Consider the following 26,324-nt stretch of genomic DNA (forward strand, 5'->3'; position numbering starts at 1 on the left):
GTACGAAACTTGTAAAACGAAAAAAAGATGGCCATATTAGAAGGCCGTGTTGTGGTCTGGGAAACGGAGTTCTCAGTGGAAGCAAGGGTTAACCTTACAGGTGAAAGACAGAGCAAGTTAACTTAACAGGGTTATGAATCAGTGAAAAGACATTACAAGAAATCCAAACAAAACCACACAAGAGCAGCTGCTACACACTAAAACGGAAAATTAGTGACATGGTACGAGTGCTATATTTAACAAGAGGTGCTTTGTTTTGTTCATTTTTGGTTATTGTTAGAAGGGTTTCTTTCATGTAGGATGCTACTGGTTGAGTGATGACCTATATGTGCTGAGCACTTTCATTTTCATTTACTGAGAGCTCCTTTTTTTGGATTTGAATTGTAAATTTATTCTGACAATATAGCTTGGCCAATGACTTAGTCTCTCTCCAGTCTCAGCAGAGCTAAGACAGAGGTCTGACCTTGAAAAGCAAATTTTTTTATTATTTTTCTTTCTGCTGAAGGTAAATCAGACACATCATTCTCAGACTGAGGTTGTTGCTTTTGTGTATGCCTTTTGAGTTTGTTCTGTTTTGTGTTCATTTGTAAACTATTAATGTAGTCTTGGTAGTGTAGTAGTAGTAGTAGTAGCTGCAGCAATATACATGTGGAGCCATTCTCTGTGTGATTCTTGATGCTCTTTTTAAATAATCAGATTAATAATCTTAATATTGATCTAGTGATTAGATTTACTACCATATGGCACATTATGAATATCATGTTCTTTATCAGTTCTTCTATTATAGCTAGTAGTTTATTTATAGCTTAAGTACATGTCATGTTGTTTAACAAAAGCAAGAAGAAAATTCTGATTTATTATGCCAACATATTTGGCTTGGTATGTCAAAATAATGCCATTTATTACACTGAATTTTAAACTTTCCTATCTGCAGAATATGTTTGCAAGACAAGTCTTTGATTTATTAAGAGGAGACTCTAAACGCTCTAAACCCTGGTCCTACCTTCTGACAATGCACCTTCTATTCACACTTGAAATGGGAGTGATGTAGATAACTAAAGATGATTTGTTTGTTAAACAGATGTGTATGCTTAACAGGAAAAACTGGTTTTGTGTACTGTGTGTTTTGCAAATAATAGTCAGTCAAGCCAATTCAGATCAAGTTTATTTCTAAAGCACATAGCACACCAGTGTTGTATAATCAGAGGCAGCTTAATTATATATATATATATATATATATATATATATATATATATATATATATATATATATATATAAAAGTTTAAGGAATTATACACATTTAAAATGCATGCAGTCAAGTAAAAAAACAATAAAAACTTCCAGTGTGACGATTAGGCTTTTTTTTTTTGAGAGCAATAGAATAAAAATGGTTTCATAAACTAGATTTAAAAGTGATAAAGAAGAGGCGGACCTAATACGGCAGACCTAATTTGCTTGTCCTGGAGTCATGGTGTAAATACAGGTCCTTTAAGCTCTTGGTAAAGGAAAGCCACACATTTTGGTCTGCGCCTTTAACCTAGCTTACGAGGGACACTTTATTTGCACAGACTTAGAATCATATATCAACATTTTGAGAAAAGGCAGCATTATGAATGATTATGTCAATACCATTTGAAATAAGTCAACATATACTATATATCATTAAGAATAGGATGCATTTTTTTTTTACATTTGAAACCTTGTGGAAATGGGTTTCCAGATTTACTCTTTTTTGTTTCGAAAGTAATAAGGCATAGTGTCCAATACTAAGAACAATACGCTCATCATGTTCACAAACATCCACAGTGCAGCACAATTGAAAGTTATAATAACAGTAATCTCAATTGTTCCTTGTTTTGCTTAATTTGCTATATATTTTTGTTTACTACATGCAACACTCCTTTGTTTTAGGTATTTACACAGAATGTGGTACACATATTCCGCAGTTTTGTGTTTGCTCACAAAAATAACTAAACCTCGTTTTAAAACTTTTCAGGGAGCCTACTTCTGCATTATTATCACGTTTAAGTATATAAGCGTTTATAGCCTTGACATCCGCGTTTAGAGACCTTCCATTTCAGTGAACCGGAGAGAATTGTGGCGCGCCGCCATGTTCCTCACAGCGTTACAACCTTCGCGTGTGCACTTTCGTTAAGGATTATTTAACATTCACCTAGACAGCCTTCTTCACTAATTAGCCTTAATTATACAAAACTACATGGACAGTGAAATGCCCGGTTGCTTCCACATTGCACTCCAAGCACCACGAGAAGCCTCATCCGAATTAGGGAATAAAAAGTAAACAAAGAATACGGTCATCAAAGTGGATCTCTACCAGATACATACACATAACGATAAAAAATCGATTCAACCCAATTAATTAAAGACGGAAAAATCGACTTGCCTTAATTAAACGTGCCTTTATTAGAGAGTTAGGTAACGACATGCTTACAGCACAATAGTTAATCATGTTATAAGCCGCGATTGTGCAACACGAGGCTCACTTTTAAAACGTGACACAACTAAGATTTCACAACGTCGTCTCAGACGTAATCGGTCATTATTCAGTGGCGATTTCGTTTATTAGCTTATTCGTCAAACAAACAAAGAAATAAATAATATAGCAATAAGGTCAATCAGAGAGCACGCGACAAAGCAACGCTCACGCACATGGGCTGATTTTTCTCTATTACGTTAACTTCATCAGCAGCATGGGTGTGCCTTCATTGTATTTATACAATAATCGTATTAAGGCATTAGCATGATTGAAAATACCCAGTCCGTACGTAACGCGTACTACTCGCACTTTTCTCCAATACGGATCGAGTGGCTATCACATCAGTACTATCATAGTAATTCGAGTAGACATCGCCACGTGATCGCGTATTTTACTAACTAAAATCTAGCATCGTGGAGTGACCGCCCACTCCATCCTTCCGCACCAATAACATCCAGCACAGTGAATAGGTTGGGGGATGTCCGGGGGTGAGAGCAGCAGCTATGCAATGCATTGGGGATTAGTTTCTATAGTAGAGCCTAGTGGCCTTCGGGAGCAAGAGCAAGCAGAGGTAGGACTGCATTCAGTTTTATAAAGAACCGCGTGTTAACACATTTCCAGATCACTTTTGATTAAACCACAGAAAGCGTGAACATTTTGTACGCCACTGTCTGTTTGTAGCACTAGGAGTGAATGTATGGGCAAATGCTATCCTCTAACACACAAAGACACAGTTCTAACACAAAAGGCTATCAAAGCCGGCTTGATACAATAAAACACAAAATCCTACGTGTAGTAATACTGCTTATAATAGTGTTATTAGCATTTTGAGTAACATTGGTGTCTTTGGTGTTTATGTGGAAGGCTATAAACAATGCAGTTCGACTGCAACTTGATTAACTCGAAAACAAAGCGGTTTGGATCTGATTGTGGGTTAAGAAAAAACAACAAAAAACAACGATACGCAAAAATAAAGGATCGGGGTTTTACAAAATAGCCCAAATGTCCTGGTATTTTAGTGTCTATGTAAATATATGTTCTGCAGAAGTGATTTGAACTCGGAAAGCTTTTACTTGAAGCATGATATTAGAAGCCGGTGTGTCCCAGCTTGGTGTTTGCTATGTGTTCAGTAACGGGTGATCATCTTCATTCAAACCCACGGCTTTATTCTTATCTGAACCCGAGCTGCACGCTGAAAGTAAAAGTCGCCGCCTTAGAGCTTAAATAACTTCCTACCAAAGCGTGGAAAGTTCGCGGCAAAAACTCTGTCCCGCGAGATCTTTTTCTCTCGGCGTTACTCGCTGTGCGGTGAAAGGGGAGGAGAAACAAAGCTCAAAGTTTGGAAACTGACGAGGGCAAGAGGAAGCCCAAAGTTCCTTCTTCTTCTTTCTTTTTCTTTTTTTCTTTTCATCCAAACTCAAAAGCCTGTATTAAAAATGTATCACAGATGTGTCATTTAGAATTTGTGTCCAGATGTGCTAAATAGTGCAATAGTCTCTGTGTTTTCCTAGAAGACCTACATGAAGTGTGCATGATTTACGTTATTTATCCCTCAAGGAAATTTGCCTGGTAAAGGATATTGCACAAATATATATATATATAGATACCCATTATAGAAATATATAAAACACCTGAAACTCATCATTTTAAAAGGTCATGTGTTTCTTTCATAGTTTTCATACATGCAGTAGCTATTGAAGGCAGAACTGATTAGAGGTAAATAGATCAATGTAAAACGCCAGCTTTTACTTTACAGACTATTTTGTTTGCACAGCCTATATATATATATATATATATATATATATATATATATATATATATATATATATATATATATATATATATATATATATATAGGGTAGTGGTTGCGTAAATGCAGCTTACAACACAGTATATTTGTTGAACATGAATTAATATGTAACAAATTGTAATAACACAATGATTAATAAACAACCAGCTATAAAACACACAAGTTGGATATTGCTTTTAACCACAGTTCGGATATTTTGGAGCAGCTGATATTTCAGACACAATATGGTCAAATACTGTGTTTGTTTTTGCTCCTTCAATGAAAACAGTGCCCCACCTAGACAGAGCACTGCATGTTGCCATAGTCCAAATGAGTGGACCAGAACTAGCTTTGGTATAATTCTTATATTAGAAATGATTGTCTAAACCATATAACAACAAACAACGATTATTTCAAATGTATTTTTGTGGTTGGCTGCACAAGTGATCATCTGATGATAGGTCTAAATACGTTAACTGTCTTACAGGAAGCCAGAAAATGGCAACAATTATAAACCCGGAACTAGAAGCGCTCCAGGACAAATCTAGCCGCTATGAAGTCCTGGCCTGGCTTAACAGGACCCTTCAAACTAAGTTTACTAATATGGAAGAGATAAGCTCAGGTATGTGTTTTGTTTTACAGCAAAGTCATGCGTAAAAATAAATAGCATAGGCATGTTTGAAACAATTAAAATTCATTATGTACTTTTTTCTTTTTTTTTTGCAGGGGCATGTTTTTGCCAGCTGATGGACTGGCTCTTTCCAGGGTCCATGGACATGAGCAAAGTGAAGTTTCAGTGTCAGGACAAGGCAGACTTTCTTCACAACTATAAACTTTTGCAGACAGGATTCAAATTAATGGGTGTCACAAAAGTAAGGTTTCCCATCATAGTGTCTGACCATACTATACATTTTACTATATATTTGTGTTGCATCCAAATATAAATAAGAACCGAATGATTTCATAATAATCTATATTTGCAAATTTGCATCTTTTTACAGACTATCCCAATGGAAGAGCTCATAACAGGGAAATTCAGGTCTAATTTTACTTTTCTAAAGTGGTTCCGTAAGTTTTTCCAAGCTAACTTTACTGGACAGGTTTATAACCCCCTTGAGGCACGTAATGGACAAGAGATTCCACATGCACAACCCAATCTTCAGTCTCCCCAGAGATCAAAATCATCAACAAACCTCAATACCTCTGGTGAGACTACGATTATTACAAAAATAATAAATAATTTCAATACTGAAGGTGACTAGGTTAGATATCAGATTAGACATACTTTCTGTTCTGGTTTTCTAATTATATATTATATTATAAAATGTAAATATAATGGTGCATAATTAATTATCTTAATTAATCATTGGTGCAGGAGAAGGGAAGGAGGATTCTGACTCAGATGTGGATGTCACTAAAAAAACGTCTATTACTTATGACCCCCAGTGGCAAGAAACCTTCAAATGGATCAAGCCCAGCACTCTGGGGGATATCTATGCATACTGTACAATCTGTGACTTAAATATTACTGTGTTTAACTCAGGACTGCTTGATTTAAAACACCACCAGCAGTGTAAAAAGCACAAAATGCAAGAACTAAAGACATTCAGAAAAGAAAACCAGGTCAAGAATTTCACATGTAGTGAACTCATGATGCGCTTTATTCAAACCCACTGTTTGCCATCTCACATGAAGATTTCCAAGCATACCGCCAGGCATGTTCTTGGATTACAGTATCCAAAAGACATTTCTTCTGCTGCTAAGAATGTCCCTTACTGTGTCTACCTATACGGACAAGTGGCACTAGGTAAAGAGAGTGAGCAGGAGAACTACAACTGTGTCGTCCTTCTGGGGTTCTTTGACGAAAAGGCTGCAAAACATCGCATAAGGATTCTTGATATTTTTCAGCGTGTAGACTCTGCTGACGCTATTGTTGAGTCTTTGCAGGATATTATGGAAAGATTTGAGTTACCTGTGAGCAATATGGCAGCTTTCTATGTTGATGACCAAGATGAGCTCTCTGGGATGGTTTCCGTGAAACTGAAGAAACTCAATCCAAAAGCTGTGGCTCTTGGTGGTCTTTATAGATTGGCAGACACAGCCTGCAATGCGGGAGTAGAGGCTTTTTCTGAGGTTCAACAGCTTATTGCTAATGTTTATGAACACTGTTCCACATGTTGCACTAAAAATGACAGTCTTAAGGGATTGTTTGCTGGTGTTTGTGTGCGTAATGGCTCTGTCCATACTCTCTTCCAGAACAGCAAAAATGTTTGTATACTTATAAACAAGTTGCTTGAAATGTGGACAGACTTGATCTCATACTTCACTTCCTGCAGTGAGAATGATGACAAAGCTAAATACATCTGCTCTCAGTTGGAAGATCCGAAACTCAGGATTGCCTTTATGTTCCTGGACCATGCTTTTGGACCACTTAAAGCCTTTAATGATCGTCTGGAAAGGCGTGAAGGTTTTGCTCGTGCAGACCTTGTTCAGATCCTGCGGGAGGCAAGTGGCCTACTTCGCTCCTATGCATCAGCATTTCTCCACCCTCAGGCTGTGGTGCGTTTTCTAAAGGAACGAGACCCAGCAATCCTTGAGAACACAAAGCTGCACCTCCCTAGCAATGAACTGAGCTTTGGTGGGGACAGAGTGGAGAACTTTCTGGCTGAGAGGGAAGCAGAGATGACTGACCTTTTAGAGGCATTCCAGGATGACTATATGACTTTCTATAAGGCAATTACAGCTTGCATTGCTAAGGGGCTGCCTTTGAGTGATGGTATCCTGAGGAGTATGTCTCACCTTCTAAGCCCAGAGGGACGGTTAAAGATCACAAGCAAAAGTGTTGCAGAGCTTGGTGAAAAGTTTGGCCTCTTAGCCAACCCAGAGCTATCTGCCCAGGTTAGAGATGAATTTTTAGAGTACCAGCTATTTGAGGAAGGAAATGGGGAAGACAGTGGCGAGAATGGACATTCCTTGGAGCATCATTGGAGTTCCGTCCTCAAGACCATTGCACAAACATCTGTCTTCAGGAAACTTGTCCTTAGTCTTTTAGCTTTGCCCTGTCCACCACTTGAAGCTGGGAAAGTCTTTGCTCAGGTATGCAGAAAAAATATGTTCAAATATAAACATGCTTATATATATTCATGCTTTTTTTTTTATAAGAAATTTGTCATAAAGGTCTTGTGGTGCATGATGCATGTATAAAGCAATATAAGTATTGATATGTACCTGAAATTAATATAGCTAAACGAACACATTTTGCTAAATATTATTTAGTATAATATGTTCTTACTTTGAGGTCATTTAATATGACAACTGTCATCATACACAGGCAATGGAGAATGGGAACATAAGCAAATTAGCTGGCCATGTGGCAGACAGTGACTCTGATACCCTCAAAGAAGTGGATTCCATTAATGACGATTCATCCTCAGAAACCTCCAGCACTAACAGATCACCTGTCAGAACCGGGCAGAAAAAGAAGACATCAGGTAAGCAAAGGATGAAGTGAATTTGGACACTTAGAAAAAAAAAATTAGACATGCTAGTTTGGCCTTTAACTCTTAATATGCTTTATGTATGCAAGGGCTGAGATAGTTGTAGCATTTTGGTTATATAGGTTGCAGTTCATCTTTGTAGAAAGATGACACATTGACATATAGCTACTTTTTGCAGTATGTCTGATTAATTTAGCATAAACCAGAATTGTTATCTCAAACAACTTTTCAGTGCAGTTGAGGATCTGTACAATTCAAGGATCAAATGACACAAAGTATTGAAAACGTACAGGTCTTTAAAATTCTTAGCTTTTTGTTAAGGTATTTACACTTGTACCATGTGGCTATAGGTTTTAAGGAACTTCCATCACTGCCCTTTCTACATTTTGGAGAATGGTGTTTAGAAAACTTGCTATTTTTAGGCCTTAATGGTTCTTCTAACAGGAAATGAAATCAATGAGCAGCAACAAGAATTTGGTGGTAGCTGTTGTACTTCTGCAACCACTGCAACAGGGTGTCCATGGGTTCTTAAAAATCTTGATTTGTATTATATAGCAGTATAGAATTAACACTTCCAATCACAGCCAGTTATCTTGCTCATGGAAGTCAGTTGGATTGATAGAAACAATATGCTGTTTTCCAGAGATGAGTGACCTTTCAGTCTCAGTGAAGCCATGCACGGTGCGACTGCAGAAGATAACCAATAAGACAGGTGTGAGCAGGACACAGTAAATAAGTGCTTTACAGTCAGAGCATGTGCTCTTCATAGCAAAGCATCTTATTTTTTACTCCTTCAGGTGTTTCTTGTCTGTACTGATCAAACATTTTGATCTATTCAAATGAAATGACCATCAGTGGTCTGTCTAAAGAAACTATTCTCTTATTCATCATATAGCTGAATACAGAACAAGTGGCTTGAATTTCTCTATCTCACCTTCTTTTCTAGTGTTGAGAATAAACAACGATGAGGACCAAGTCTTTACTGAAGATGATGTAGTCTGGACCAAGGGGGTAATTACTCTGATATAAAATTCTTACCTTTATGGCTACAACCACTAATTTCCACGAAACACCATTAACCCTTCCATCTGTCTTTCTTGTTAGCACCTTTCTTTTCTTATCTTTCTTTGGTTACACTTCAGTCTCTGGCACTATTGCTGGAGGTGCCTGGCCTGAGTGAGGGTGTGCATGTTTGTTTGTTATCCCTCAGAACTCCATTAGGGGGATTTACGGTTGGGAAAGCAGTTTGCGACAGAAGCCGCAGGCACGTACTCTCTTTCAGGCTGGGTCAGGCACTTGGGCCAAACAACAGAGCCTACTATTGGACAAGAAGGAAGAGGCGGTATGTACCTGCCAAAATGAAGGCAGGAATCTCAGCTGTGATTGTGACAGCAGCCTTGGTTAAAGGTGCATTGGTAGAGTTTGGGCTCTAGTAGTTCGACAAACAAATCAACAAAAATAGTGGATTTGCTTTCATCTTGACCCCATCTCCCATTTGTGCACATGTACACAATGCCTTACTTCCCAGAATCTACCCAACCAACATATTTTGATAAAGACCTACTTATTGGATCCTTGGGCCTCCACCTGACTTCCCATCATTTATTAGCCAGTATATGTAACCAGTTTATAATCACTATTATCCTCTTTTCACAAAGTTAGCTATAAACATGAAATTCTGGCACAGCAAGTAAATGAAATGTTGCTGGGGCTGTTGTTCTAACAGGTTTCTCCACATTCTCCATCAAATACATTTATTCATTCATTTATTTATGTTTTACTTTCTTTGGGTTCATTGCACTTTGTTGCAGGAAATTGTTTCGTTTTGTTTTGTTTTTTCCCCACAACAACAGTATCTAAAATACAATGGCCAATTATAACTATATTCCACCATATTTGCATTTCAAGGCAGATGGGTATGGATGGAAGTTGCTACACCATGATTGACAGGATGGACTTCCATCACAGCCCTACCTGCACATTTTCAGCTATTCTTTTCTCTTGCATTTATCAGACTGTTTCAACAATTATATTTAATAATTTCCCCAGATGTTCATGATATTAAGAACAATAACAATATTTACCAGTGCACTTTTAATTGGTCTGCTGACTAATTGGCCCATTGGACCAATTCAATCCGTCTTGCTGCTGTCTTGTCAGCTGGGTGCAACTTTGGCTTTGGATATATATCTCTTATGACTTGCCCTCTGTTTTAAAGCACCAGCACCATGCTTTCTATTCTTCTTGAAGTTTTTTTTCTTTGTTTCATGCTTTCAAATTCAGCTCATTATTCTGCTTATTCTGATTAACACACTCCATTTTTCTTTTGTGTGTCTAAAAGGGGATTAATAAACATGGTTTAGTTAACTTAAAGACCATTTTCTTAAGTAAACCTAAGTGCATTTGAAGTAAAGGTCCCTAATATCTTTGTGCTAGTGGTATACTCATATATGTACTATTTTAATACTTTTTTGGACTATATTGGCTTACTTTTCAGTTTTTAATAGTAATTTTTTGAAGTGTACTACATTTGTTCTGCAACGATATTGTGAATTATTTTGTAAGTAATCTTAAAGATACTACTTCTATACTATTAGCCGACTTTTTAGTTCACGAAAGTATACTTTGAAGTAAGCTTATACAAATACTGTTAGTGTATTAGTGTTATACTAGTCTACATTTTAGTTGATCAAAGTATACTTTAGGTAATTATAGGTATACTGTTAGTTTACTATTTATATACTTTTATTCCTCATTGTAGTTTTTCCTCAGTACACTACAAATTTTTATAAGTCTAACCTTGTATTTCAGATATTGTATCCCAAAACTCAGTTGATACTATAAATTTGGAACATGTATGTAGATTTATAAGAAAGGATATGAAGTTGAAGCTGGAGTACTTCATCAAAGATGCCAATATATGTGAAAAATATAATGTACTCTGTCAGAATTATACAATTCTCTATTAAAAGAGTACAAGTATGCCAAATATACTTGGACTTTTTGAAGTATCAGCCAAGTATACTTAAGTATAATTGTATTTAGTATATCTTTGATCAGTCCATAAAAGGTAAATTCTAAGCATACTTACATTTTTTTTAGCTGCAAGTAAGTATACTAACAATACACTTGAGTTAACTTCTTATGTTTAAGGGATGATATCTCTACATGTTCTTTTTTTTGTGCAAACATTCCTGTTGTACTTAAGTAATAAGTGATAAGTCTCCCTCTTCCCTTTTGTTCTCTGTATTGATTCCCTCTCTCAATTCCAGACCAAAAACAACAGTAGCCAAGCTGAATCAAACATCGCTAAACCGAGTCCCAATCCTGGAAAGAGAGTTAAAATGTATCAGGTAATTTTTCCATTACTTTATTGTTCTTTGTAGTGGTAATAGGTGAATTATTCCTGAATCAGTGACCTAAAATTGATTAGTTATCAACTAAGATATGTTTTTTTTTAGGACAGAGAGCCTGTGCAAAAGTCTTGGGTAGTCTAAATTATGTTAGAAAATTTGTCCTAAATGGTTTGTGCATTTGGTACTTGACAAAATATAACATTTTGGAAAAAAATGTCTGGAATTACCTAAATAAATGGAAGAAAGGGATCAAGTTTCAAATAACCTGCTAGATGATTCTTATAAAAATATATAACATTGGTCACACCAAATACTGATGCTGTTTAAGGTAATACATTACTTCAAGGTCTGCACAGTCAAAAAAGAGAATTCACAGTGACAACAAAACAGCTCAGCAATTACAGGACTCATGGACACTGAGCATATACTTTGCAAAGTGAAAAAGTCACACAAGCATTTAAATAATGAAACCTAAAGTAAGGAGAAACCCCTAAGCAGGTCTCGGCATGCTAAGGAAACGATGACAAGACATGAGAGGAGAAGACAAGATCAAAACAAAGATACATAAAAACATAAACAGCTACAGAGCAATGCAGAAGTAAGCACTGTAGTGATGCGGGCAGCTTGCACATATGAATATACTTACAGTATATTAAGAATAACATTTCTTGATCTTTCCATTAAGAAAAATATGATCATGTTGATGAATTCACTTACATGTCTCTTCCCTGTAGGATGGAAGGGGTTTTAGTGTTGGAGAGCTGGTGTGGGGGAAGGTGAAGGGTTTCTCATGGTGGCCTGGTCTTGTGGTTGCCTGGAAGACAAAGAAATCTCCTGAATCTATGAGGCGTGTGGAATGGTTTGGAGATGGCATGTTCTCAGAGGTGAGGCTCTCACCCTGCATTCCAGTCAAAATCAGACCATATGGAAAATGGCTTCAACTACTTAACTTCATTCACCATTTCACTTTAGAGTCAATTCCTAATGCTATGCTAATGGCTTCTTAGTATTTGTGTAGCTAAAGTGAAGCCAGTGGGAGCATGTGAACATGACTATAGACATCAGGAAAAACACTGGTCTAATGAAGATCGAATGTAAAACTAATAGTGTTTATGAGTGTAAGCTGATTCAATAAATGCACTTAATAATTTAAAAATATATATATATATTTGGCCTATGGAAATGGGGTTTCATGTAGCCAATTAGTCTATGTACATGACAGCTGATGTAACCTTGCTTGCAAGTTAGCATGTTAGCCAAAAAGCTAGTTATATAGCCAGTATGGCTCTCTACAAATTCCCTGAGAAATAGGCCAGATGGAAAATGGCTTCTACTACATTTTTATATTGCTCATCAGTGCACATTTTCCCAACATTTACGTGATATGCACTTAAGAGGTGTGAAGATGTTCTGAAACCTAGGCTTGCTCTTTCACCAGTAGAACATTTTTCCTGTTCCTCCCCTAGGAAAAGCATGGTCAGCACTGACTCTTTCTTTATCTCTGCAGATTTATACGGAGAGGCTTTTGCCTTTTGGAGCATTTGCAAAGTGCTTCTGCAACAATTCTTATGCTAGTCTGCCCACTTACCACAATGCCATATTCCAGGTTCTTGAGGTAAACCAGATTAAAAGTAATACTTCATATTAAACATTTCAGTGGGTTAAGCAGAGTGTACTTATATACTTGTGTGTTTAGTTGGCAGGTGAGCGTTGTTCAAAGACCTTTGCATCCTCAGGGAATAAACAGGAAGAGATAAAGACTATGTTGGACTGGGCTTTTGGGGGCTTTCAACCCACAGGCCCTGAAGGATTTGCACCAGACACTAATGGTAAGATTACAGCACTCAAAGATCTCTGTATTTTTGGCCTTTATCTTTACATTTTATTAGCTCTGTAGTGTTATGTGAAGAGAGGCAAGCTGTGAGGACACTAGTGCAGGAGAGCTTATTTTATTAAATCCAGAAACAAATCCAACAGGGGAATGGAAAAAGGAATGTCAAAACAGGCTATAGTCAAAACGAGTATCGTGGGCTAGGTTAGGACAAGGTCAAAGAACAGGCTGTGGACAAAAACCGAGGATAGAATAGACAGACAAGTAAACAACAAACAAATTTTGCAGACTTTAGGGTATGGAGTATATACTTCACAAAGTATACACACAACAAAAGGGTTTAAATATGTACATAAATCAAGACACTTAAATGTGTCACATGAGGAAAACAGGAAATGACAAAACGGATGAAGATAAGACATGAACTAATACAAACATGTAAACATAAATAAAGCAATAAAAACATTGAACAAAAGCGACAGATGACATGAATACTGTAGCTCTGTGGGCTGTTGCATGCGCTACACAGCTCAGTGTTCCTGCTCCTGTGGGCAAAATTAACTCCCCAAGCACATGGTCACAAAGCAGACATAGTCACTCATGTGGGGTTTCTGGTTCGGAAGCCTGTCAGGGGCAGGATTGCCAGGGTTGGACTGCCAAATCATGGTGTGGGACAGGGCTGGAAGCAAGGCTTAGGACATGGCCTGGAGCAGGGGTTGGACCATGGCCTGGAGCAGGGCTTGTGAAGCCGCCATGCCGGCCTCTGTGTAGCACAGGTCGTGGGAGGCCAACACCTCGGGCGTGGGAGGTGGTTGGGTTGACCTCCATCTTTGGCTGAGGTGCAGTGAAGACTGCCAGGTTGACCTCTGGCTGTGGCTCAGAAGCAGCGGAGGTTGCCAGGTTGACCTCCGGCTGTGACTGCAACTCAGAGGTGTTGACTGGTCTATTGGTCAAGACATAAATTGAAAACAGCTGAACTTAATCGTGACATGACAGAAACACAGTCCAAATACACACATAGAGTCCACAATAAATAATGGCCTCTGCAAGACATTGAACAACCATGCATTCATCTACCTTAACAGCATCTTGATCTTTACTCACTAAAGAAGCATCTCGTTTGGGCTTTTTGCGCTAAAGCAAATGGGGGTGATACTTGTGGTGGTTGACAGGTTGCAGTGCTTCTCATGTAGCATGTAGTAAGGATGCACAGCTTTCCATCAGACTTGGTCTTTAATCAAGGCCTTAATTCGACAGTCAGTTTTGGATGGGCTTTTGCCATCTTGTAGGTGCTATGGTGAACATATCTTTAGGGATCCCCCTGGAGTTGAATGGCCAGACTGAAAGGGTCATCCAAGATATGGAGCAGACCCCATATTTCTGGCCTCCTCCAGTCTCACAACATGGGAAAAACACCTGGCTGGAGTATGCGCATACTCTGGCACTCAGCCTTGGGCATGTTGCCATTTGAGTGCCTTTGGCTACTTTCCACTCTTATTTGCTGAGCAGGAATAGGAGCTAGGGGTCCCGACAGTGGAACAAATGGTAGGTGGGTGTCACAGGATCTGACAGAAAGCCAGAACAGCCCTGCAAGCAGTAGACCAGAAAAACATTGTCTCTTTTAAATTGTCTTATTTATAGCCATTACCAGTTAAGCCTTAAAAGTAAATTGTTTTCAATTCTGTCATGTTAGCTGCTTATCCAGATCTTTGTAAGCAGACAGTTTTGTTTAACTGGACTGGACTACAGATTTGAGTGGTGTTAGAAACCTAGTGTATTAGAAACCTGTGTTCTAATTAACGGCTTGCCGCTAAGAGTAGCTTTTGATGTTAAATGATTTTATGTATGTTTGTAAAACCTGATGGACAACTGAATGTTCAGTTGTGTATAATTTAAGAACTTAACCAAGGCTTTTCACCACACAGTTTCACCTGTCAACCAAAAGGGTAACACTTCAGACTCATCTGTGTCTGATTATCAGCCTCCAGCCAAAAGAAAATATGTACACAAAGCCAGAACTTCCACAGCTCAGGAGTACACAAGAGGTAAATGCCAAGATATTTTTATATCCTAGATTTAACAAAATGCTTTCCTATACATGTATTGGCAAAAACACTACAGCATGTTTATGATTTGTTACTTATTTTATTATTTTTATATTTTTATTAGAGCAAATGGTCCAAGAAGTTTCAAAAAGAGGGAAAAACATTGAAGGTGGGTTTGTATAATGTTATGTATAACTTTTTTGCAATGTATATTATTGTACATATAAAAACCTGGTTCTTTTACACACATTCTCTAGAGTTCTGCCTCTCATGTGGTTCTACAAACACTGAGATTTTCCATCCACTCTTTGAAGGGAGCCTTTGTTTAAAATGCAAGGTAACACATTGTAAGTTTTCTTTCTGCTGAGTTAACAGTGTGATTGTGTGCAGTTATTGATATATATTTTTTGTGTGTATGCGCCCATTTGTCATTATAGGAGAATTTTACAGAGACTTTATTTAGATATGATGAAGATGGATATCAGTCTTACTGCACTATCTGCTGTGCTGGACTGCAGGTCATTCTTTGCGGCAATGCCAGCTGCTGCAGGTTAGAAGTCAATAAACACACACTCTCTCTGCTTTAAATGTGAATAATCTGAAGAACTGCTTGTATCTGTGGCAAATCTCACCAGATATCTCTATCTTTCAGGTGTTATTGTAAGGACTGTCTTGATGTGCTTGTTGGACAAGGAACATTTGACAAATTGACAAATGTAGATCCGTGGAGCTGCTACATTTGCCTGCCCCCTAACAAATATGGTGTGCTGAAGCTTAGACCAGATTGGAGTGTTCGTGTTCAGGAGTTCTTCGCCAATAACAGTGCTTTTGAATTTGTAAGTAAGAAGTAAGAAAGCCTTACTTGCAAATAAGTTTCTTGTTGATTGAATTGTTCTAAAGAAATATCAAACTGCTGGACTAGAGTGAGGCGTAAAGGCATGCTTTCATCTCCAGTACCAATGTCTTCATTCTTATTGAAGATTGATTTAATGTTTTGGTTATTAATTCTTAAGTTCCATGTGTGTACATATGATTACACATATTCATAAGTGCCATTTTTCTCTGTGGTACAGGAACCACACAGAGTTTACCCCTCAATTCCTGCTCGCCAGCGCCGGCCTATTAAGGTTTTATCCCTCTTTGATGGAATTGCCACAGGTCAGTTTCTTGTGTTTTCTTTCATATAAATCGAGAGAAAACAAAATCGAATCTCCACAATAAACAGATATCATTATAATATCCTTTTTTTCTATAGGCTACCTTGTTCTAAAAGATCTAGGCTTTAAGGTGGAACGTTACATTGCTTCTGAGATCTGTGAGGACTCCATTGCTGTAGGGATGGTCAAGCATGAAGGAAAGATTGAATATGTCAATGATGTGCGCACCATCACAAGGAAACATGTACGTACACTTACATAAGTGATTGTGGGGGGTTTCACATGAACTAAACTACCGCTCATGCTATGCATATTGATAAGAGCAATAGATTACTTTATAAAGCCCTTCAATCACTTTTTCCTCATCTGTACTACAGCTGGCAGAATGGGGACCGTTTGACCTTCTGATTGGTGGCAGTCCCTGTAATGATCTGTCCATGGTGAACCCAGCCAGAAAAGGCCTTTTTGGTAAGACAGTTATTCCTTTTCTATATGGTCTTGTATTTTAGTGACAATAAAAATTGCCATTTGCAAGTGCTCCACATTTCTTCCTGTTTTTCTACATACTAGAGGGCACAGGTCGACTGTTCTTTGAGTACTACCGTATGCTAACTATGATGAGGCCCAAAGAAGATGACGACCGCCCGTTCTTCTGGCTCTTTGAGAATGTGGTGGCCATGAGCGCACACGATAAAGCTGACATTTGTCGCTTTTTGGAGGTAGACTTTTTATATGAATCTTACAAAATGTGGCACGTAATGTGGCATCTTTTAAAACAAATTGCTTATAGGCCAAATCCTACTGGATTGTCAACTCTCCCAGAAACCTCTTTCCTGTGCTTTAATGGTGCTTATTGTAATTTTAACTAATTTTATTTATCAGTTTCTCCTATTTTTTGTATTATACTCCTATTTTTTTATATATTAATTTTGTGCAATGTTTATATATATATAAATGTATTTCTCTGCAAATGTTTATGAAGGATGCCAAAAATATTGGAGCTCATTGTACAGACATTACTAACAAGAAGTTGTTGTAAGACAATTGTTGAGCCAAAAGTAGTAATTAGTTGGGGTCCATTCATAAATTAGAGGATTCATATGATCTATTATTCTCTAAATTTTACTCTCACAGTTATTAATTACATGTGCCTCATTAATTTCTTTTCTTCTATGAAGTCATGCAGACCATTTTTTCCTATTTATATTTTGTATATTTTATTTTGTTTCCTTTTCTGTTGTTAGTGTAATCCTATCCTGATTGATGCTGTGAAAGTGAGTCCTGCCCACAGAGCTCGCTACTTCTGGGGAAATCTACCTGGAATGAACAGGTACATCATCATAAAATCATTCTGTTCCACTGAACACCAAACAACCAACCATTTGCTAAGAGTGAAATAAATTACTTTTGATGAATCAAGTTATATTAGGTTATATTATGACAAAATATGATAATATGCATCTTTACAGACCTGTGGCTACATCACTTAGCGACAAAGTAGACCTGCAGGATTGCCTGGAAGTCGGTCGGGTTGCTCAGGTCAGAATGAACATTAATTAATATTAATCATTTGTAGAAACCTATTGACCTGTCCTGACATTATACTGCACTGTTTTTACAGTTTAATAAAGTTCGCACCATCACAACAAAATCTAATTCCATTAAGCAAGGGAAAATGGGGCCTCTTCCTGTTACCATGAATGGAAAGGAGGATTACCTCTGGTGTACAGAGATGGAAAGGTGAGCATGAATAATAAAAAAGCATCACAGAGCCATATGCAAATCTATTTAAATATGTTAGCATGTTAATTGACCACAGAACAGCTTTGAGCATGTGCCATATTATATTGTTGTGCATCATGACTTCATTCAGCTTTATTTAAATGCGGTCTCTTTATTGCAGCATATTTGGCTTCCCTAAGCATTACACTGATGTCAATAACATGGGTCGAGGCCAGAGGCAGAAGGTTCTGGGACGTTCTTGGAGTGTTCCTGTGATTCGTCACTTATTTGCACCACTGAAGGATTACTTTGCATGCGAGTCTTAGTTATCCTTTAACTACTATCCTTTAACAACCTTGATATTCCATAGAAAAGGAAAAGTAATGTCGTGGAATTTTCTACCTACAACCCTACAGTCTATGTTTGTTAACAGTTTTTTTAACGAAATAATTTTTGGTGCTTTTAATAAGTTTTTTTTGGTGCTTTGTGAACTTTGACCTCATTGAAAATCTGTTTTATGGCACACTTTTACTATTTTAAAGATCATTTTTTCAGCTTGTTCAGAATGCACTTTTTGGTTCTATTTTCTACATCTTACGTACTGTTGATTTAGTTTTGTTTAGACTGTCTTAATGAAATGTTGTGCTACAGAGAGCCACTGAAACCCCAGCCCCACTACCTCAGTTATGATATGTGACTGGTGCATTGTCTGGAGAAATGCTGTTTACCTATTTATATGTAATGAATGAGTTGGTCTTATAGGCACTCATTACTTATTACATCAACCTATCTAAACTTTTCATTATCTTATCTAAGCATCAAAACAGTTCTTCCAACAGATTTTTTTTTCTGTCTCAGTTTTTATATTAATTTTACACTACAATCACTGATTCCCTTGACAATTTTTGATTAAATTATGTAATATTTTTAATTAATTAATTAATTAATTAATTAATTGAAATCATGTCATTTTTATAGTACAAATCCCAAAGCAGATTTGAATATGAATTGTGAATATGAATTTGAATATAAATATGAAAAATCTAACCATAAAGTGAATAAACCTCAGCCTTTTTAAGTTGACAGCTTTACCTTTTGAGCTTCTGATGCCAGTATACCAGTTTTATTCAGGTTTATGTAATATAAACAAGAGGAAAAGACAACGTACTGAAATAACTTAAGTGCCTATACAAGAGGACAGTTAATATTTTAGACATGACTACTGTGATTCTTGACTACCAATATCAGTGTATTTTGAATGCAGAATCAAATCACATCAACAATTTGTGCTCACATTAAGGAATGCCAAAAAAAACACATTCTGTAGTTCCAACTGTCCATTCATCAGTGAGGTGCTATAAGTGTAGGTAGGCATATTTACCCAGGACAGTTCGAGGTGCTAACAATTGCAGCATTTGCTTGGTGCGTGGTGCTTATTCTGTGGAAGCTGTAGATTTAGTATTTATTCTGTATACAAAATTATGGTAATTGGTTACTGTTTACTGACATTTTTCCATTAAATCAGTTAGAGCAATGCTTCATAACAAACAGCTTGCTGTGTTCACATCAGAAATGTAAACTAAATGATAAAATGCATGTGTTGATGCAAGATGCATGAGGTCTGACTAGCTGGCAATTGTTAATTCATTCATGTAATGTGTGTGTTTATGTTGCTTTTGGTAGCACGGTAAATGTTAGCATATCAGGAGAATCTACATGAACTAAACTCTTTACACCAGCAGGTCTCGCATCCATGGAGAACACTTTAGAAAAAAAACGTTATTATTTTTATTGACAAATCAGTTGTTGCTCTTGTTTTTAATTAGTTAGACTTTTTTTATTTTCCTGTGATTGATTTTAGTGCTGAACTTTTCTCATGAACCTTTTTACTGTGTGAGTGTTTGTTACCAACAACTATAGGTATAGCCTCTGGAAATGTCTTGCAGAAAAGATAGTCACATCTTATAAACAGGGCTAAGTTTACGTTTTTATAAAAAATATTTCTACACTAAGCTTGAATGACATGATGTAACTGGCAACTAATAAATTGTTTCAATCTATACTGTTTAGTCTCAATCTGCTCTGCATTCTTAATTATTGAAGAATTAAACACAGCTTCTTTTCTTCGGGTTATCAGCGGTGCTTAATAATCAGTATACAGTAAAGTTATAGGGGTGCAAACTTGCACAGAATAATTACAACCCAAAAGAGTAAGAACTTCTTTTCTTACTCACCATTTTTCGGCAATGTTCAATGTCATATTAATGAGTTAGCCAACATAGAAATAGTGGAAACAGCAGATATCGAACTCCCTAGCTTCAGAAGGCAATGCAACACTATGAGCTTAGCAGAACTGTTTGAATAATTAGCAATGTACAAAATGCCAAGCATGGCGATATTAAAGGCTATAATAGCCTGAAAGTTAAGCTTTGGAACCTGATATGTTTAAATTGAGGGTACAGAAAATGAAGTTAGAGAGCTGGGCAGACCAACGACTAAAGCTCTGCTGCAGAGGTCTCTTTATGTAGAGAAGAAGGAAAGGGCTATATCTTTCTGGCACCAGGTAGTCACCCCGTCTGTGGTGGTCCCCAAATAAATTCTTGCTTAGAATACTTTTGCATTCATTGCATTGTGGGATAACCGTGAGTGCACTAGACAATTATTCACTCTGTCTCAGAAGAAGGAAAGGGCTAAATCTTTCTGGCACCAGGTAGTCACCCCGTCTAAGTTATTCGGGAGGTGGTGTTACCCGAATAAATTCTTGCTTAGAATACTTCTAGGAGGATTTGATTGCTGCCCAAAGACTTCAGCGTTTGCCTTGACATCAAGTATGGAATAATAATTTGTATAATGTGACTTGAGAAGGAAATTTACACAACAGTGCTGGTTTCTCACACTCCAGGACTGAAACTATGGGAATGCTCCCTTGCAGCCTATATTTAATTCATCAATGTATATCAAATTGTTCCTTATTTCCTCAACCTAACCTGTGTGTGGAGTTTGCCACTGGGTAGTTATGGTTAGAGACAGAGTGAATAATTGTCACACACGGTTATCCCACAATGCAATCCATGCAACTATTTTGTATGCAAATCCCAGAAGATCCACAGCTTCTGTAATACCCATACTAGCCCATCTGGTACCGAGAACCATGCCATGGTTAAAGTCACAGAGATCACACATTTTCTTCATTCTGATGTAAATTTATTCAAAAGCTTCAGGTAATGTTTGCTTCATCAACTGAAGCTCTTGACCTCTAGATGCATGATTTTACACATTGTGCTCCTACAATATAATTGGCTGATTAGATAACCTCGTCAATGGACAGGTGTGCCGGTATTCCTAATAAAGTGGACGATGAGTATCTAACAAAATAGCACTATTTTCCACCTGCTCTCTCCATGTACCCTCACAACCATTACGAAGATTTTATACCTATTCACAAAATGGCAGCATTTCTGTGTTTTTCCCCCCTACTGGAACCTTTAAATTGTTATGAGGAGTGGTCACGTGACAACGGGGACACGCCCACACTAAATGAAGGCGGCGGGGGTGCAGTAGCAGGAGAGGCGGCAGTTTCCAAACCGAGCAACGGTGAGAGTTTAGTCCGGTTTTAACCCTCTGTGTTATGGTGAATGCTGTTTACTTCATGTTTTTAATGGGTGGAAAACCTAAGCTTGGTAAAGAGTTAACTGTAATATTCATTTTAATAACCTACCAAACTTATACTTGTTTGTGAATAACTTGATATAGGGCGTACAAAGCGTGGCACGTGAGCTTAATTTTGTCACCTGGCCAGTTTAGTTAACTCCCATGGCAGAGTTAGCATGCATGAGATAACGATGACCCCTAAATCAAACTTTGTAGCTTGTCATTTTTCTTTCCCCTCCACCTTTATCTGACCAGTCAGTCAATCAGCAAGAACTTCTTTTCTAACTCACCATTTTTCAGCAACGTTCAATGTCCCATTAATGAGAGACACTAAATAGTGGAGACAGGGAATATTAGACTCCAACCACGCTCAAAGACATTGTGGGTAATGTAGATATTATGCATTAAAAATCGAATAGTTCAGGGTGGGTTTTTCTGTTAAGGCAAAATTTTGTGATCTACATATAAGAATGAAGGAACGTTGAAGATTTTGCCCCCAAATCATCTTTTATCTCCTCTTCTAGTCATGGCTGTGAATGTTTACTCCACGTCGGTAACTAGTGAGAACCTCAGTCGCCATGATCTGCTGACCTGGATTAACAGCTCCCTTCACATGAACCATGCCAAGATTGAGCAGCTGTGTACAGGTTAGTGCATTTACACAGATCCAGTCCACCCTCAACAGTCTTGATGTACTATGGGACATAGTAAAATCATTCAATTCAGGGCTTGGGCTTGGCTTTCCAGTGAAAGGAACTCTTAATGCTTCAGCATACCAAGACATTTTGGACAATTTCATGCTCCCAACTTTGTGGGAACAGTTTGGGGATGACCCCTTCCTGTTCCAACATGACTGTGCACAAAGCAAGGTCCATAAAGACATGGATGAGTGAGTTTGATGTGGAGGAACTTGACTGGCCTGCACAGATCTGACCTCAACCAGATAGAACATCTTTGGGATGAATTAGAACAGAGGCTGCGAGCTAGGCCTTCGCGTCCAACATCAGTGCCTGACCTCACAAATGTGTTTCTAGAGGAATGGTCAAAAATTCCCATAAACACACTCCTAAACCTTGTGGAAAGCCTTCCCAGAAGAGTTAAAGCTGTTATAGCAGCAAAGGGCAGGCCAACGGCATATTAAATTCATGTGCATGTAAAAGCAGTCTCCACTCTAATTCATCATAAGGTGTTCTGTCGGGTTGAGGTCAGGACTCTGTGCAGGCCAGTCAAGTTACTCCACAACAAACTTGCTCATCCATCTCTTTATGGACCTTGCTGTGTGCACTGGTGCACAGTCATGTTGGAACAGGAAGGGGTCATCCCCAAACTGTTCCCCACATATTTGGGAGCATGAAATTGTCCAAAAATGTCTTGGTATGCTTGGTAGTTCCTTTCACTGGAACTAAGGGGCCAAACCCAACACCTGAATTCAGTGATTTGGTGGGGTGTCCCAAAACCTTTGGCAATATAGTGTATCTTTAAAGATGATGGGAATGAACACAGAATGATGTTAAATCATCTTAATTTCAGAGCACACTCCTAATTCTCTTCTCATTGGAGACTGTGTTGCTGCTGTGATGTTCCTAGGTGCTGCCTACTGTCAGTTCATGGATATGTTGTTCCCAGCATGTGTGCCATTGAAGAAAGTGAAATTCCAGGCCAGACTTGAGCATGAGTATATCCACAACTTTAAAATCCTTCAAGGAAGTTTTAAAAAGCTAGGGGTTAATAAAGTAAGTAGAAATAGCACCATTAGATGTGTGTAAACATAAAAAATCCAGTATTAATTCCTTGGAAGAAGTATTGATTATAATGAGCTACTGTATATCTAAAATTGTTTTTTTTTTTTGTTTGTTTAACATATTCCTGCATTCTTCTTAGATTATCCCAGTGGACAAGCTTGTGAAAGGAAAATTTCAGGATAACTTTGAGTTTGTGCAGTGGTTTAAGAAATTCTTTGACGCTAACTATGATGGAAAGGAGTATGATCCAGAAGCAGCTCGACAGGGGCAGGAGGTTGCTGCCTCCCAGTATCCGGCTCCAGGTTTGGCTAATAAACCCCGGAAAGGCAATTTAGGTGAGAGGAATTAAGTTAATTATAGCAGAATTTACTATTGCCATTTTGAGACCATTCATTCTCAAAATGGGATCAAAGAATCAATGGTTCTCTGAGACATTGGCAGGTCCATGATTTTTTATTATTATATTCCAGTGATAGAAATCACAGCCCACAATTACTAATTATATTGTTTGTTTTTGAGATATTTTCGCTGTTTGACTTACTGAAATTAAATGGGTTTAATCCAAACAACAATAACTGAAATACAATTCAGCCTCTAATGTCAACTGAATGAAAAGTTCAGAAACTTGAAGCTCTATGGTAATAAATAGCCCAAATATTTCCCAAAATGAAATAACGTTTAATATTAGCGCATAATATTAGTTACAATCTGTACTGAGTGGTCAAAGGATTTTTCCCCAGGTATTTTATCCCAAGTTTAGGAATTTCTGTTTCTTTTACATAGATATTTCTGTCTAATATAACACAAATTGTTGATGCTTTGACCCAGAATGCTAGAGCATGTCCCCCATTGCATATTCTCAAAAAATGTTTCTGCATGTACCAATTAATTCATCTTTTTGTCATTTTCTACTATTTAGCTTTGTGTCGGTGTAACTCAGTCTGAATGACTTTTATTAAAATGTTTTTTTCTTAATCTCAGAGACACGGATTAGTTCAGTGAAGCCCACGGCTCCAGTGGGTAAGATACCTAAAGTGTGCTTTAATGAATGCTCCACCACTCTATGATGTCTTATTGCACATTTGAATCATTGTGCTGTGTACCACGGTGTTCCCCAGCTCCACAGAGAATGGCTGCAGCTTCTCCTAAGCGGGCAACTCCTCCAGTGCAGAGAACAGATTCAGGGACGGGAGATGAGCTCATGCAGATGGTTAGATTTTGCTATGGTTTTAAATTTTTATGGTTAAAATTTTACTTCATAATGTTTTAATAGGGGGGACATGTGGGAGCCCTGTGATGAACTGGCATGCCGAGGCAGATGTATTCCTTGTATCGTACAATTCCACTTGTATCATACCAAGCTTTGCATTCAATTTCACTTGTATTTTCACCAGATCAGTGAACTAAAATGCACCATTGCTGATCTGGAGAAGGAGAGGGACTTTTATTTCGGCAAATTGAGGAACATTGAGCTCATTTGCCAGGAAAAAGAGGGGGAAGCTGATCCAATGTTGCAAAAAATTGTTGACATTCTATATGCCACAGATGTAAGTGTTGATCACTATTGTAAGATGTATTTATAGACTGTATAGTTTTAGTCAGCCATTCCATCATGTTTAATGATTTTGTTTTAGCAGGAAGGTTTTGAGATCCCAGAGGAAGGTGCTGGTGAACCCGAAGAGTTTTGAGCTATCTTTATGCAGTTGCCTGATGTAATGTTAAGCTCTTGTTCAAGTGGGTGTGTTTCCCACATGCCATCTTTCTTCATTCAGCTGCCACTGAGCCTTTGCTTGTGAATGTTGACGTTTGAATGTTTTATAATTGTAAATGTTCGATTTCTGTGGCTTCAACTATTTATTTTTGCATCAACAGATGACTCATTTTGATATTATTAAAGGTGGATGTTTGTCACACTTTCTATGGAATGTGGCTTTTTTACGTAATGGGTAACGTTTTTAATGCTCTTAATATTTAAACAAGGTTGCTTTAATGCCTGTATCGCAGCATTGTGCCCATAATAAGACCTAAAATTTCCTAAATTTCCTAAACCGTTGTTGCTGCTACATGTGTTGAGTTCTAGCTTTTATCGTTACTTCCTCTACCATACATGTGTTGTAAAGCTTCTGTTTTGTGGTCTTGCTTCTGGCAACTTCCCTTTTTCTCAGACGCTGGTTAGAAGTGAAATCAAGTACAAGCAAGTACAAGACTTCTAGTTATTCTAGGAATCACTTTCACCTCTTTCTGATGCAATGGAACATTTGGGATTGTATGCTTTTATTTATTCTTGGGCAAATGGTTTTTCTCTAGGGACTTAAATTGATCTAGGGACTTAAATTGTCTTGGACCAAAAACTACACTGTGCCAGAACAAACATGGATGCTTTTAAAGCGTCATCAAATTACAAGGTGGTAGTGTTTTACATATCGTTAGATAGACACCAGTAATAACATTTAGTTTTAGGTTTACAGTATTAACAGAAACCACTAGGTGCCTGGAGGAACATTTACAGAACCTAGCCTCAACCCCCTCCCCCACCTGAATGTCTGAGATGTGATGAGCAAGAGGTACTGTGGTTTCAGAAAAATGTAGAGGAGCCTATGCAGGTGACTTGCTGGTGCCTCCGGAACAATGAATGTCTACTTTCAGAGCTGTATCTTATTTAGTTAGGAGGCAAGCTTAGAATCATCGCTAAATGTTTAACAAGGTGCTTTACATATGAACACAACAAGCACAGAGCTAATTATTACAAGGATATAGTAGTGTTATGTCCTACATGTCTCTTCTGGGAATGCTTTATATTTTTTTAATATGACTTTGGGTATTTATGGGCATTATTTGTTGCAACACCACCTCATTAAAAATAGTTTATTTTAAAATCTACACAGATGAAATGACTGTGTTTCTCCATTGTTAAGCAGTGCAATTTTGCATGCTGCATTTAATAGATCTGATTGTAGTTGTTAATGTAGTTTGCCCATATGACAGTCTTTAGTTTACTATGTACAAACAATAAAAAAAAAAAAAAAAAAAAAAAAAC

General features: G+C 37.6%; 2 protein-coding genes across 13 annotated transcripts; both read left to right on the forward strand.

The window, feature by feature from the left end:
- Positions 1 to 438: 438 nt before the first annotated feature.
- dnmt3ba (DNA (cytosine-5-)-methyltransferase 3 beta, duplicate a) lies at positions 439 to 19,944 on the forward strand. Of its 6 annotated transcripts, none has more exons than XM_058390557.1 (26): positions 439 to 505; positions 4,774 to 4,908; positions 5,013 to 5,158; positions 5,288 to 5,492; positions 5,662 to 7,382; positions 7,618 to 7,777; positions 8,427 to 8,495; positions 8,730 to 8,794; positions 8,994 to 9,125; positions 11,056 to 11,136; positions 11,874 to 12,023; positions 12,647 to 12,754; positions 12,836 to 12,968; positions 14,896 to 15,015; positions 15,140 to 15,184; positions 15,273 to 15,352; positions 15,453 to 15,565; positions 15,668 to 15,851; positions 16,089 to 16,173; positions 16,271 to 16,416; positions 16,550 to 16,640; positions 16,743 to 16,891; positions 17,417 to 17,502; positions 17,642 to 17,711; positions 17,794 to 17,912; positions 18,076 to 19,944. In XM_058390557.1, the coding sequence occupies exons 2-26, from the start codon at positions 4,785 to 4,787 to the stop codon at positions 18,218 to 18,220; spliced, it is 4,527 nt and encodes a 1,508-aa protein (XP_058246540.1). In that variant the 5' UTR covers positions 439 to 505; positions 4,774 to 4,784; the 3' UTR covers positions 18,221 to 19,944. The 6 variants fall into 6 exon arrangements, with proteins under 6 accessions (XP_058246540.1, XP_058246539.1, XP_058246543.1 ...); XM_058390556.1 differs by lacking the exon at positions 439 to 505 and adding an exon at positions 2,944 to 3,068; XM_058390558.1 differs by lacking the exon at positions 439 to 505 and adding an exon at positions 4,048 to 4,066.
- Positions 19,945 to 21,418: 1,474 nt separating this feature from the next.
- On the forward strand, positions 21,419 to 25,214 carry mapre1a (microtubule-associated protein, RP/EB family, member 1a). 7 transcript variants are annotated; one of them, XM_058389037.1, is made up of 8 exons: positions 21,419 to 21,488; positions 22,070 to 22,192; positions 23,076 to 23,278; positions 23,427 to 23,622; positions 24,269 to 24,307; positions 24,406 to 24,497; positions 24,682 to 24,834; positions 24,922 to 25,213. In XM_058389037.1, exons 2-8 carry the CDS (start codon positions 22,072 to 22,074, stop codon positions 24,973 to 24,975), a joined length of 858 nt encoding a protein of 285 aa, XP_058245020.1. In that variant the 5' UTR covers positions 21,419 to 21,488; positions 22,070 to 22,071; the 3' UTR covers positions 24,976 to 25,213. The 7 variants fall into 7 exon arrangements, with proteins under 7 accessions (XP_058245020.1, XP_058245025.1, XP_058245021.1 ...); XM_058389042.1 differs by having other exon boundaries at positions 23,133 to 23,278; positions 24,922 to 25,211; XM_058389038.1 differs by having other exon boundaries at positions 21,473 to 21,525; positions 24,922 to 25,214.
- Positions 25,215 to 26,324: the final 1,110 nt, after the last annotated feature.

Source organism: Hemibagrus wyckioides, linkage group LG05, assembly GCF_019097595.1.
Source record: "Hemibagrus wyckioides isolate EC202008001 linkage group LG05, SWU_Hwy_1.0, whole genome shotgun sequence".
Classification (NCBI taxonomy): domain Eukaryota; kingdom Metazoa; phylum Chordata; class Actinopteri; order Siluriformes; family Bagridae; genus Hemibagrus; species Hemibagrus wyckioides.